The sequence below is a fragment of the Meriones unguiculatus genome, chromosome 9, assembly GCF_030254825.1.
Source record: "Meriones unguiculatus strain TT.TT164.6M chromosome 9, Bangor_MerUng_6.1, whole genome shotgun sequence".
Taxonomy (NCBI): Eukaryota; Metazoa; Chordata; class Mammalia; order Rodentia; family Muridae; genus Meriones; species Meriones unguiculatus.
In genome coordinates this window covers 4588924-4601731 of record NC_083357.1, presented here as the reverse complement: position 1 = coordinate 4601731, position 12808 = coordinate 4588924, and the positions used below count along the sequence as shown (strand labels likewise).

Genomic DNA, 12808 nt, shown 5'->3' with positions numbered 1-12808 from the left:
ATGCCCAAGTAAAATGGAAAGATCCGATCACTGGAATATGGCAGGGTCCTGACCCTGTATTAATATGGGAAAGAGGGCATGTTTGTGTTTTTCCACAGGACGCAGAGGGAGCCAGGTGGATCCCAGAGAGGCTGATGCGATTTGCAGATGTTCCTGGAAGGAGGATGTTCCTGCTGCAGACCAAGGCGAATTCTGTCCTGATGGTGAACAGACAACTATATTGGGCTTCTGCTCCTGGCAGAAGATGCTATGCAGAGAAACCTCTTATACAGTGTGACTGGAGTTGATTGGTCTGATAATCAGGACAATTCTCAACAAAATCGGGAAGAATGGGAAAGAGGACTGGCTATGGGACTTTGGTCTGATTCTGGTTTTCAGATCTGTATTTGGAAGCTTGCCACAGACATTCTCGAGAGGCTCTGTAACTGCCTATGTAAATTCTCCTTATGCTTTGTTTGGAAATGTTAGCTTTTTAATACAAGATTCAAGCTTTAATGTTTCTTGCCATCACCGTAAACTAACAAACTGTATTTCTAAGCTTCCAAATAGACAATAGGTTCTGATTGTTCGACAGCCTTTTATTATGGTTCCTGTGAATATTTCTCAGGCTTGGTACTTGGACAAGGGGACATCTTTTAAGTCACTTTTATGGAATGTTATTGGATTTGGCTTATTACTCTTATTAGGAGCATGTCTCCTACCAGTGACAATTAAAATCTTCATCAAGGCCTTTTAGAATGCTAAAGCTGATCTGCATAAGATTAAACCCCAAAATCTACCTTAGTGGAGGTTGGTAGTCAAAGACTCTCTGAATACTCTTCAGAGAGAGTAAGATCTCTCTGAAGAATATTCAACCTAAGTCAGGGCATGAATTGTCGGGAGCCGTGACTCAGCGGCCTGCTTTGATATTTTAATCTCGGCAGAGAGATGGCTTTTTGGAGGCCTTTACTAATGGCAGAGGAGAACTTGCAAGTCCATCTCCTTTTGTTTGTGACAGAAGGTGGGATAGCTTGTGAGGGTGACACCTCTTCCTCAGGCTCCTTGTGCAAATTAACCTATTGTTCTGAGATGTTTTACTGGCTAAAGTAACTCCTCAAAGAATAAGTGGTCAGAAGGCTGGAGGCAGAGGAGGCAGGCAGAGATGGGAGACTTGCTGCTGGCACTGCTTGCTGAAGCAGTCTGCCTTTTGCTGTGGCTGTCGAGTCTGGACCTTTAAAATTTTCCTGTGTGCTGTGTGTTTATTTTATTAATTTTAATCCTCACTCCCAACTCAAGAATCGTTCGACTCTGCCCGGCTGGCCCCAACAGAATTCATGTACCAATGATGGGTAAGAATGTATCTTTCAAGAGAGACAGCCTAAGATAGGCACAATCTTCTGGTCCCTAGCTCTTAAGTTATGCTCAATTTCTAAAATATAAAAAAGCGATACCTGGGGGGAGCCGCTGGTCTGCCAGACGTTTTCACAATGGCCTTCACTAGAGTCAGTGACAAGCTGCCAAGTCTATCTCCTTTTGTTTGAGACAGCAGGTGGGATGTCTTATCAAGTTCACACCTTTTGTTTGAGGATCACACAGACATGTGGTCGAGGTAAAGAAGTTTTGACTTACCTGTGAATTCGTTCATTGTACTGAAGTGATTTTGCTCTGACTTAAAAAGGGATTACTGGAATAAACAGGCGACTAATTCCTACTATAGCCCTCTCGGAAAGATCACATGTGTTGTGTGATTGGTTTATTAATTTTTCTTTCAATCCTCACTCCCAACTCAAGGACTATTCAACTCTGCTGACGGGCTCTGGTAATTTTTATTAAATGCAAACGGAAATTATTTTGAATGTAATGGCCTACCCTTTTTTAGTACTGGAGATTGAATTTAGTGTCTTGTGCCTGTTAGGCAAGCATTCTAACACAAGTCTGAGTTTTGAATTATGTGGGGAAATAGCCCAATATCAAGTACTACTCAAAACTTCCCAGTGCTATCACCCAAAACTACAGTATCATTTTTCACCTTAAGTATAGATAGTATATAAGCAATCTGTGTGGTTTACTGTCAATATCATTTACCAGAATTAAAGTAGTCAAAAGAAGCTAGTTATCAAGTATGAATATTGAGAGACTTATGATACATAGGTAGACATAATTCTGATTGGTAAATTCATGGTTCTTTTGTACTGCTTCACATATTTATTTGGAGATAGCACTATATAATTCTAATTGGTAAAAGCATGTTTCTTTTGTATTGCTTTATTTTTATTCATTCAGTCATTTATTTATTTATTTATTTGAGATAGCACTAATATAGTTCAGGCTGGTTCAGAGTACAAGATCCTTCTGAATGGTAGAATTACGGGTGTGTGCCACCATATCTAGCTTAGTTTTGAAGGCTTCCTTTTCTTTTAAAGAAAAAAAATGTGTTTATGTGGGCACAAGTATTGTGTGTGTGGGTGAACATACATATGTATGACATGTGTAGTTGTCAGGTGTCAGTTTCCAGTGTCTTTACTAAGAAATAATCTCTTTTCTTCTTTTTTTTTTGAAATTGTCCTGTCATTGACCTGGAGCTTGTAATTTGGCTAGGCTGGTTGGCTAGGAGCCCCAAGACTCCACCTGCCCTTGCCTTCTCAGAGTTGGGATTACAAGGACATACCACTCTGCCTAGCAATTTCATCTGGGTTCTGGAATCAAACTTAAATCCCCATTCTTGTATGGCAAACACCATACCAGCTATGCTCTCTTACCAGCAGCATAGACTTTCTTTCTCTAAGGACTTTTCAAAGTCCTCATACTTGCTAGCGAAGCACTCTAGCACTGAGCCACCCTTGCTTTGTGTTTCTGGTCATGGAGTAAGAAAAAGTGAATAAAATTATTCCTATTCACCTCATTCCCCATATGTATTATCGAAATCATACTACTGCTTAATCTGTCAATGTCAGGTTTCAGTTACATAATTATAAATGGGGCTATAGGTTAATTTCATAAAACTATAGCTTCAACATTGGCATTTACTCTTTACTTTCAAGCTTGTGAATTTAAAGCAAGCTTTCCACGAGATTTGAGAACACTTCTTGAAAAATAAAAGATCATGAAAACAAAAGAAGGTCTGGGCTGGCGAATGGCTGTAATGGTGATGGTGCTGCCGTCGGGCTTGACAGTCTCAGTTCAGAATCGTCCATGAGTCTTTTTTACATGCTACTGTCCCCTGAGAGGCTCACTGTTCCGGTCAGATGGGAAGTCATCTTGGTCTACAAATAAACAAAGATGATTCACTGGCTAAGAGTTTTGAAGGATTTAGCTCAGCGGTAGAGCCCTCGTCTATCTAGCCCTGGGTCCGGTCCTCAGCTCTGAAAGAAGAAAAAAAAAAAGAAACAAAACTCTAAGCTAGATTTAAACCTCAAACAAAGTAATAACGTAACACAGGAAAAACGTTCTTTAGAAAAGGCTCTTTAATTCAAGTTTTACCTGAGTTCTGATTTTATTTGCTCTCTCTTGCAAGGCCTTCCAAGCTCTTACTAAACACAAACAGCTTTCGGCAACTTGTCGGAACTTTCTGTCAATTTAAAATGCTATGTGGCTTTGACCACAGTCTTTCTGGGTTCTACATTTCCTTTAAAAAAAAAAATGGATACGAGACCTACCTTTAAACCAACAAACCCGTGAGGCTTCGGTAAACCATGGGCCCTGTGTTTTGTATCCTCCGCGTTTGCTGGAGGGTTGGAACCCGGCGGGCGGCTCGCAGTGCCTCAACTCCCAGAGGTTGGCGCCTGCCGTACCTGATGTCCTTCATCCGCCGGGTCTCGAAGGCCAGGGAGCAGAGCGGCGGCCGCACGCCTGGTCCTCACGCGCGCCCCACCTCCCCGCCCACACACGGCCCGAGCCCGGCGACCACTTCCGGTTCCGTGAGCCCGCACTTTCGACAAAACTCCGGGGTCTGCCCGCTCCCTCTGGCACGTTTGCACCTCCTTCTCTCTTTGCCCGTAACCCATGCTGAATTCAAACACCAAGGCGCTTGGTTTGGACCGTGAGACGGGAGCCTGCGGGAAGAACGAGCGGGCGAGCGGACGTGGCGAAAGTGCGAGCGGGGAGCACCGCACGCTCCGTGCTCGCCCGCCGCACTTCCGCGCCGCCGGCCGGAAGTCCGCGGTCTGAATGAGTCCGGCAGCCGGCGGCCGCCGCTCCTCCCCATAGGCTTGACCGCGGGCGACTTGTAGCCCTGGCTCTCGGGTTTTGTCGGCCGCCAGGTTCATGTGGAGGCTCCCAGGCCGCGCCGCGCTCCGTGGGGTCCGGTCGGTGCTGGAGCAGCCCAGCCGGGCCGAGGCGGCGGCCGGCGAGGCGGTGCGCGCCATGGAGCGCGCGGTGGTGCGCTGCGTGCCCTCGGAGCCCAAGCTCAGCCTGACGTTCGCGCTGGCCGATGGCAGCCACAAAAACATGCAGCGCGACCAGAGCGAGCCCCTGGGCCGGGCCCTCAGACGGATCGCCACCCACGCCCTCAAGGGCCACGCTAAGGCAGCGGCCGCCAAGAAGAGCAGGAAGACCCGCGCCCACCCGAGCGGCGGCGCGGCCTGCGCGGCGGCGGCGGGGCCCGACCCGGCCGCGGCCTGCGAGCCCGTGGTGAAGCTGTACTACCGGGAGGAGGCCGTGGCCGAGGACGTGCTCAACGCGGACGCCTGGCAGGACGGCGCCGTGCTGCACATCGGCGACGTCAAGTACAAGGTGGAGCGAAACCCGCCGGCCTTCACGGACCTGCAGCTGCCGCGCTACATCATGGCCGGCTTCCCGGTGTGCCCTAAACTCAGCCTGGAGTTCGGGGATCCCGCCAGCTCCGTGTTCCGCTGGTACAGGGAAGTCAAGCCGGGGGCGGAAGGACCTGGCGACGGCGACCTCGCGTCGTCGTCGCACTCGTCGCCGTCTCCCACCTGGGCCGAGACGGGTGTGGACGAGCGTGTGTACACCCCGAGCAATGCCGACATCGGGCTCCGGCTCAAGTTTTACTGCATGCCGGGCAACGGGCAGCGCTTCGGGCCGAGCCGCGAGCTGGAGAGCGTGTGCCCCGTGGAGGCCGGGCCTGGCACCTGCACTTTTGACCATCGGCATCTGTACACCAAGAAGGTGACAGACGACGCTTTCATCCGTACCGTCTCCTACAACATCCTGGCCGACACGTACGCCCAGACTGAGTTCTCCCGGACAGTCCTGTACCCGTACTGCGCCCCCTACGCCCTGGAGCTTGACTACCGCCAGAACCTTATTCAGAAGGAGCTCACGGGCTACAACGCCGACCTTATCTGTTTGCAGGAGGTGGACCGCGCAGTGTTCGCCGACAGCTTGGTCCCGGCTCTGGAGGCCTTCGGGCTGGAGGGCGTGTTTCGAATCAAGCAGCACGAAGGCCTGGCCACTTTCTACCGGAAGTCGAAGTTCAGCCTCCTCAGCCAACACGACATTTCTTTTCAAGAAGTCCTGGAGTCGGATCCACTGCACAAAGAACTATTAGAGAAACTGTCTTTGAATCCGCTAGCGCAGGAGAAGGTACTCCAGAGATCGTCTGTCCTTCAGGTCAAGTGGCTCTGCCTGTTTTCATCATACTCACCTATGTTTAGGGGCCTTTGGAGTGGGGGGATGGTATTAGGACTCGCCATTGAATCTATCTAAAGTGTATTTCTTTATTGTATGTTTGCTCTAATATCTTTTTTTTTTTTTTTTGTAGACCAGGGTGGCCTCGAACTTAGAGATCCTCCTGCCTCTTCCTCCCGAGTGCTGGGATTAAAGGAATACGCCACCACTAGTACCTTATATATTTACCGATCCCGCTTGCGTCTTGTATACTGTAGCTTGTTCTTTAATTCAGCACATATTAAGCACTTCTCGTGTGCCTATCCCGCCACAGGTTGCCTTGAACAAGTTCTATAGACATTGTTAGTGTTTACAATCCAGCTACATACACACGAAATTCAGTAATGATAGTAACTTGTCGAGCTGATTTTAAAGCAGTTTAAAGTGTAAATGTTTTGTGTTTTAAGGCCTGTTTCATAACTATTGTAACCTAGTATGTAAAAAATAAATTTCCTTTTTTTTAAATCTGCTTTTATAGATACTCATGTTTCATAAATGAGAACATATTCAGATTCTCATACACTGCTGGTTCATCGGTAGACAGTGCTAGCATTATAGCTCGGGCTATGAACTGCTACTTAGCTTAACGTTGTCTTTGGTGGTTTTTTGCTTGTTATTTGGGTTTTGTTGATATTTTCAGACAGGGTCTCACCGTGTAGCTTGTGGGTGTCCTGGAACTGGATATGCAGGCCAGTCGCGCCTTGAACTCACTAAGACTCATCTGCCTTTGCCTCCGTTAAATGTGAGTGCCGCCACACACTCTTTAGAGGACATCTTTTTTTTAAGTAATGGGTTGAGCACCATTGTGTTCTGTGCACTTCTTAAGTTCATTTAGTTGAATACTCAGATCCATGAGGGAGGTGATAAATTTACTTACCATTTAAACACTGAAAAATATCTTGCTCCGAGGCACAATGCTGTAAATGCTAGACTGTTCAAACAAACCTGCCAGACTCCAGGACATGTGCTTTTACACTTGAAAGCATTATCCAGTCTTAATTTTGTCAACTGAAATGTTAGATTTACTTAGTGTTGACATACCTGAAAACCTGCAGTGTCAAGTTTAAAAATTACTATCTTAGTTTTCAAGGGACTATGGAATAAAATAGCTAAGCCTACAGTCTTAAGTACAAAACATTTTAGAGAGTGGCGTGTTGTGGCACCTGCCTTTAATCCCAGCACTTTGGTTTATATAGTTCCAGGGCAGCCAGGACCAAACAGTGAGAAACTGTCTCAAACAACCAAAACCAAAAAGTTTTCAGGAGATGGCAGATACCAACTGAAGTCTTGGTGTTTCCTATTACAGATTTCAGTTCTTCAGTCTACAAAGGACTCTTCTAAAAAGTTATGTGTTGCTAATACTCATCTCTACTGGCACCCAAAAGGTAGGTTTTGTTTAGTTTTACAAGTGACATAAACGTTGTGACTATTAAAGCTGTTTCTTACACACGTACATATCTTGCTTTTAGGTTTTTTGTTTGTTTTGATTTGTTTCTGATAGAGTTTTGAAATACATATTGGCCTGGAACTTGAAATCCTCCTGCCACAGCTTCCTCAGAGCTGAGATTACAGGTGTGTACCACTACCCCAACCGTATTAAACACTTATCCTGAATGTCACTCAGATACTGTAGGTGATTGTTTCAAGATGCTAAGTTGTTTTACAAAAATTAAGTCTTGGACCCAACAAGATGGCTCCGCTGGTAAGGGCACTTGCCACCAAGCCTGACGACCTGAGTTCAGTCCAGGCACCTGTGGTGAGAGAACGAACTCTGACCTCCACATATACCACCTGTAACACACATTGTAAATGTGGGTGTGAGTGTGTCTGTAATTCATTCAGGTACCATGATTTGTAAGTGCCCCGTCCCAGGATTTTAAGAAGTACCTACACTAATTTTGTTGTTTGTTTGTAGGTGGATACATTCGTCTCATTCAAATGGCAGTGGCCTTGGCTCACATCAGACATGTTTCCTGTGATCTGTATCCTGGCATACCAGTTATATTTTGTGGAGACTTCAATAGTACACCGTCGACAGGAATGTATCACTTTGCCATCAATGGCAGCATCACGGAGGATCATGAAGACTGGGCTTCCAATGGGGAAGAGGAAAAGTGCAGCATGTCTCTCACACACCTTTTCAAACTGAAAAGTGCTTGTGGTGAACCTGCCTATACAAATTATGTCGGTGGCTTTCACGGATGTCTAGATTACATTTTCATTGACGTAAATGCGTTAGAGGTTGAACAGGTGATCCCATTGCCGAGTCACGAGGAAGTTACCACCCACCAGGCCTTACCTAGTGTTTCTCACCCTTCCGATCACATAGCCCTTGTATGTGACTTAAAATGGAAGTAGATTTTGCTCCATTGTATGAAAAGGAGGCTAATTACTTTTCAGAAAACTTATTATGAAACAGAGCTTATATAAAACCTTCAGTGAAGAAATCTAGACACTATATGGTCATTCCTTCCCTACTAGTTATGTTCCAGATGGCTTTGTTACAGGACCAGTGCATAATGTTTTCATCCTGTATCTATCCTCTTTTTGTAATTTCCTACATTTGGGGGAAAACATTTATGACTGGCAAAAGGGAAATTGAATTACTGTGTACATTTTATAAGTTTTTTTAAGCTGGTAATTAAGATTTTTAAGTACTGTTTAACTGATCTCATAATTTTTCTTTTGTAACACATTTTACATTGAATTATGTTCATGTAATTGGGAGAGGAGGGGTCATGCAGGTAAAAGGTGAGAGAGACCTTGGAGACACACGGAATACATTAGTCTATCACTACCTCAATTTGGTTAGAATTTATTGTAATTTTGGAGCTTTTACAAAAGATTAAAATACACCATTACAAATTTTATAGATATTTTGTTTGTCAGTTAGCAAGGTATTTTCCCTCTAGCATTTTTGTCTCTCAGTGTACACAGACACATGGAATCTGTTCTCATTTGCAGCCCGTTCTAATAGAAGGCGAGCACAGTAGCGTACACAAGGGGAGCAGTGACGTGACTTGACCCCCTTGTCTTCATTCTCACTCATGAAGCACACTTGTATGCGCACAGGGTGCTTGACCATGATATGAAAGAACACAGCACAATCATTTTATAAGAAACTTCTGTTAGGGGCTTCGGGATGATGTATACGAACCATTGAGCATATTTCTATGCTGGAACTGTTTTCAAAATTGCCAGTTGTTGTCAGTAGGAAGAACGGAAGCAGGATGGTGCTTTATAACCATGTCCTAGTTCCTGGGAGTCTGAGGCAGGACTGCTCTGAGTCCAAGGCCAGCTTAGGATACATCAATAGGAAAAAAGGGGGACAGTGGGCTTTTGCCAATATCTGAAATAAACTTTTTATAGATGTAAGCATTATAGTTTGAGTAACAAAACAGTGCCACATAATTTATATATAAAAGAAAATTTTAAAATGAAACAAACAAGATGAGAATTACAAGTTGTATTGATCAGTATCTAGTTTAGATAACTTTTCCTAAATCTGTTGTCTTCATACCCTCATGTAATGCTTTAGTTATTGCTTTTTAATGGTCAGGACTAACTGTAGCATAGCTTTCTGTAGTCAGTTTCTAGCTTGGATAGTAAAGGCCTCTCACCTCAAGAAGAGGTCTAACTTTCTAGTCTTAAAAGCCCTTATTTACAAATTTTGAACCTCTAAACCCAGTGCCATACGAACTTTCCCTTTTGAAAATCTGTTTTCTCCCATATTCTTCTAGTGTAATATGTGTTTTCATATTCTATCAGACACCCTGAAGCTAATAAGTCTGAGAATATAAGCATTTCATCTGTACTTCACATTGGACTTTTATTCAAATTATTTTCAGGGAATTAATCATTAAGGTGGAAGTTTCTTGGTTTTTTTTTTTTTTTGTTTGTTTGTTTGTTTAAAGCTTATGAAAAATTGATGTTACCAAATTGTGCCTTCCTAAATATGGTACTGGGTTATTTTGTTTGTTTTTCCTCCAGCGGATGAGATTCAGGGCCACTGAATTCTACCCCTAGCCATATACATGCCATTCTTTGAGAGCATTTTAGTGGCAGTTTTTATAGTCAGAACTAGTTCTGGGGGTTGAACCCAAAATCCTGAGTATGTGCAGTACTGCCAAGCTACATCAACGCTACAACCATTTTCTTTTCAAAACTTGGTTTTGTTGTGCTTACAGATAAGCATGTTGGCAAACTTACATGAACTCTTAAGGAATTAACAGTATTTTACTCAGCAAGAAGTCAACATTTTAAAAGATTAATGAGATTATTCATACCCACAAAAAAATATATTGAGATCCTATATTAACTCCCTGGTGGGATTGAACTGAGATTTACCAAACGTCCCCCATCCTAAATCCTTAAATTTGGCATTTATGGATTAAATGGCATCATCAGATTATATACAGATATTTCAGGACAGTCAGACAATGAAGTGTAAAGTTCTGACTTCAGCATGCAGATGTTAAGATGACAGGAGTGCAAAGATAAGGAGCACTGTAAAAACTAAATACATATCAAAGGTTATTTGTACTTACAGTGTTGATCAAAAGTGTTTAAAGCTGTCTTTATGATTGAATTTTTCTATTTTGAAATTTTGAGTACATTATAAGAAGTCTACTTTGTGGTAAACCACATTTATGTCACAAATTCTTGCTGAAGGAAAAGTGAATATTTTAGAGCATGCTGTTCTGTTAAAATCAACTCGTACAACAGTTGTCCTGGTAGCACTAACAATTTGTAATTCATTAGCAAGAGGATTACTTTGGTTACAGTATCTGTTTTTTAAAATTCCGAATACTAATCAGTGTTGAAATTTCCAAAAACTTCAGTGGGTGGTAACCTGGAGTACTTACGCTTTGTCATCGGAATGTGCTGATTTCACTGGAGACAGAGCTCTGAGGAACATAAGTGGGAAAAAGGCTAAAGGGCACTTGTGGGAAGAGCACCCTGACAACAAATTCATGTTTTTAGATTATATTCTGTAACTGTGAGATAGAGGTAAAGGTTCTCTATACACTAACATAAGGTAAATCTAAGATCTCTGTAATGTAACAGAAAATAAAAGTCTGTAGCACTCACCATAAAACTCAGTAGGGAAATCTTCTCTGAAGATTTCCAACACTAACTTTCTGAACACCATTCAAAAATTTGAAAATCTTTTGTTCAGCATACTTGAAAGAAATACAGTATTTTCATTTGTAGAGAGGAAACAATTTTAAGAGCTTTCGCTGATAAATTCTGTGTCCTATTTCCTAAGAAATATATGCCATTTCTAATAGAGTGGCGATGCATTAATCTGGGTGAGTTTTTAGCACTGTGTAACAGTACTACATTCTGATTACAACACCAAAGAACTGAGGTAAAACTTATATAAGATTAATCATTTAAATGTATACAACCTAGTTGTATTTTCACTATTGTGCAGCTAATTCTAAGTCATTTTCATCAGTTCAAAAGGGGAGCCTGAGTCTATTAATTAGCCCTCGTTCCCACCCCTGCCGTTATAGATATGTCATCTGCCATTTCTGATATATCTGCCTTTCTTCACTTGGTATGTTTTTGGGAATTCATCTGGGTTACAGTATATACCGATACTTTTTTTTTACAGGTGACTTTTCTGTTGCATGGATAATACATCTTGCTTATCTGAACATTTAGATGGTTTCTTTTTGGAATTGTGACTAATCCTATGGATATTTGCTCAACCTGAATTCATTTTTTGGTAGTACTGGGGAATCAAACCCTGGACTAGTGTATATTAGGCAAATATTCTGCCACTGAGCTATACACCCAGCGCAGACCATCTGTTTTCAGCTTTTCAGAGTATATACTTGTTGCTGGGTCATGATTCTCTTTAGCTTTCTACAGCACTGCCATACTTTCCCACCATGGCTATCATCTTAACACACCTTCTCTGTTATATGCAGGGTTAGTTTCCATCCATCCTCACCAACTTCTTTCCATTTTTAAAAAACCATCCTAGTTAATATGAGGTGGTCTCTAATCTACACATTTTAAACTTCAAAGTTGCAGTCACAAATAGGCTTGGACAGTTTACCAGCCTCTCTCCAAAGCCCACCTTCACCAACTGCTGCTTGTTCCTACAGTTTGTGCCAAGTGGGAGGGGCTTATTGCTTCCTTTAGAGGAGACTGAGCATCAAGTTCAACAACACCACAGCCTCAAGGTTGTAAACAAAAAAATTACGGTGAAAGCCTAAGAGGCGCACAACAAAAGGCCAGGTCTTTACACTTCATTAATTACAGAGAACTGCACTTTTAAATGGGTCTACTTTGAGTCCCATTTTAGGTACAGATTAGCAGATGGCAAGAATGTTTAAATACCAATTACTGAGAAAATGAGATGGATAAAATTGAGTATAAAAATTACAATGTATAATCATTAAAAGTTCAGACTATTGTATTTTTTTAAAAAATCTCTAAATTCAAGGGAACTTTAAACTGTAAGCCAGTAAATGAAGCTGGCTTTTACCCTGTTAAATAAGGGGTGGGAAAATGGACCACCTGTAGTGTATTCACATCCACATGCTACAGTTTAACTTCTATAGAAACTAATTTCAAACTTGAAGCTTATCAGTTGAGCTTTCTATATAACTATTAATAAATGACATTTAAAACATAAACCAGAGCCTGAAGAGACCACTACTCTTTCAAAGGACCTGGGGTTCATTTCCTATCACCCACATGGTGGCTCACCTAAAACCTCAGAGTTGTGTACTTTTTTTTTTGTAAGATTTTTTAACATAGTATTCTGTCTGCATGCATGCCTGCAGGCCAGAAGAGGGCGCCAGATCTCCTAAGATGGCTGGGAAGTGAAGTGGGAGTGAGCGCTCTTAACCTCTGAGCCATCTCTTCCACTGGGAGTTGTGTTCTTCTGAAGAATGGAATTACGTTACCCTTTGTCAGACTCACAAAGTCTGACACCTAAAAGAAACCCTGCACTTATGGGTGTCACTCCATTTGCCCTGGCAACCCTTTACCTACTTCATAACTGCAAAAACTGTTGTGACTTGCTTCTTTCACTTAGGCTGTTGAGGTACTTCCATGTAGCATCAGTACTGGGTCTATGAATTTTCCCTTGTTAGGTTGATTATACCCTTTATCTTCTTGTAGACTGATAGACATTCGTGCTGCTTCCACAAAGAATGTTGCTATAAACATTTGTGTATAA

The 12808-nt window shown here is 42.7% G+C and overlaps 1 protein-coding gene across 2 annotated transcripts; it reads left to right on the top strand.

The window, feature by feature from the left end:
* Positions 1 to 4135: 4135 nt before the first annotated feature.
* Positions 4136 to 12808, top strand: Pde12 (phosphodiesterase 12). Of its 2 annotated transcripts, none has more exons than XM_060390746.1 (3): positions 4136 to 5523; positions 6914 to 6992; positions 7523 to 12808. In XM_060390746.1, the coding sequence occupies exons 1-3, from the start codon at positions 4243 to 4245 to the stop codon at positions 7963 to 7965; spliced, it is 1803 nt and encodes a 600-aa protein (XP_060246729.1). In that variant the 5' UTR covers positions 4136 to 4242; the 3' UTR covers positions 7966 to 12808. The 2 variants fall into 2 exon arrangements, with proteins under 2 accessions (XP_060246729.1, XP_021511697.1); XM_021656022.2 differs by having other exon boundaries at positions 4136 to 5550.

Bases quoted from the DNA above. Each gene is read 5' to 3' on its own strand.
- Pde12 (XM_021656022.2), top strand. From the start codon at position 4,243: ATGTGGAGGCTCCCAGGCCGCGCCGCGCTCCGTGGGGTCCGGTCGGTG. The intron at 5,551-6,913 runs GTCAAGTGGCTC...TTCCTATTACAG, and splicing joins AGAGATCGTCTGTCCTTCAG to ATTTCAGTTCTTCAGTCTAC. The intron at 6,993-7,522 runs GTAGGTTTTGTT...GTTTGTTTGTAG, and splicing joins TCTCTACTGGCACCCAAAAG to GTGGATACATTCGTCTCATT.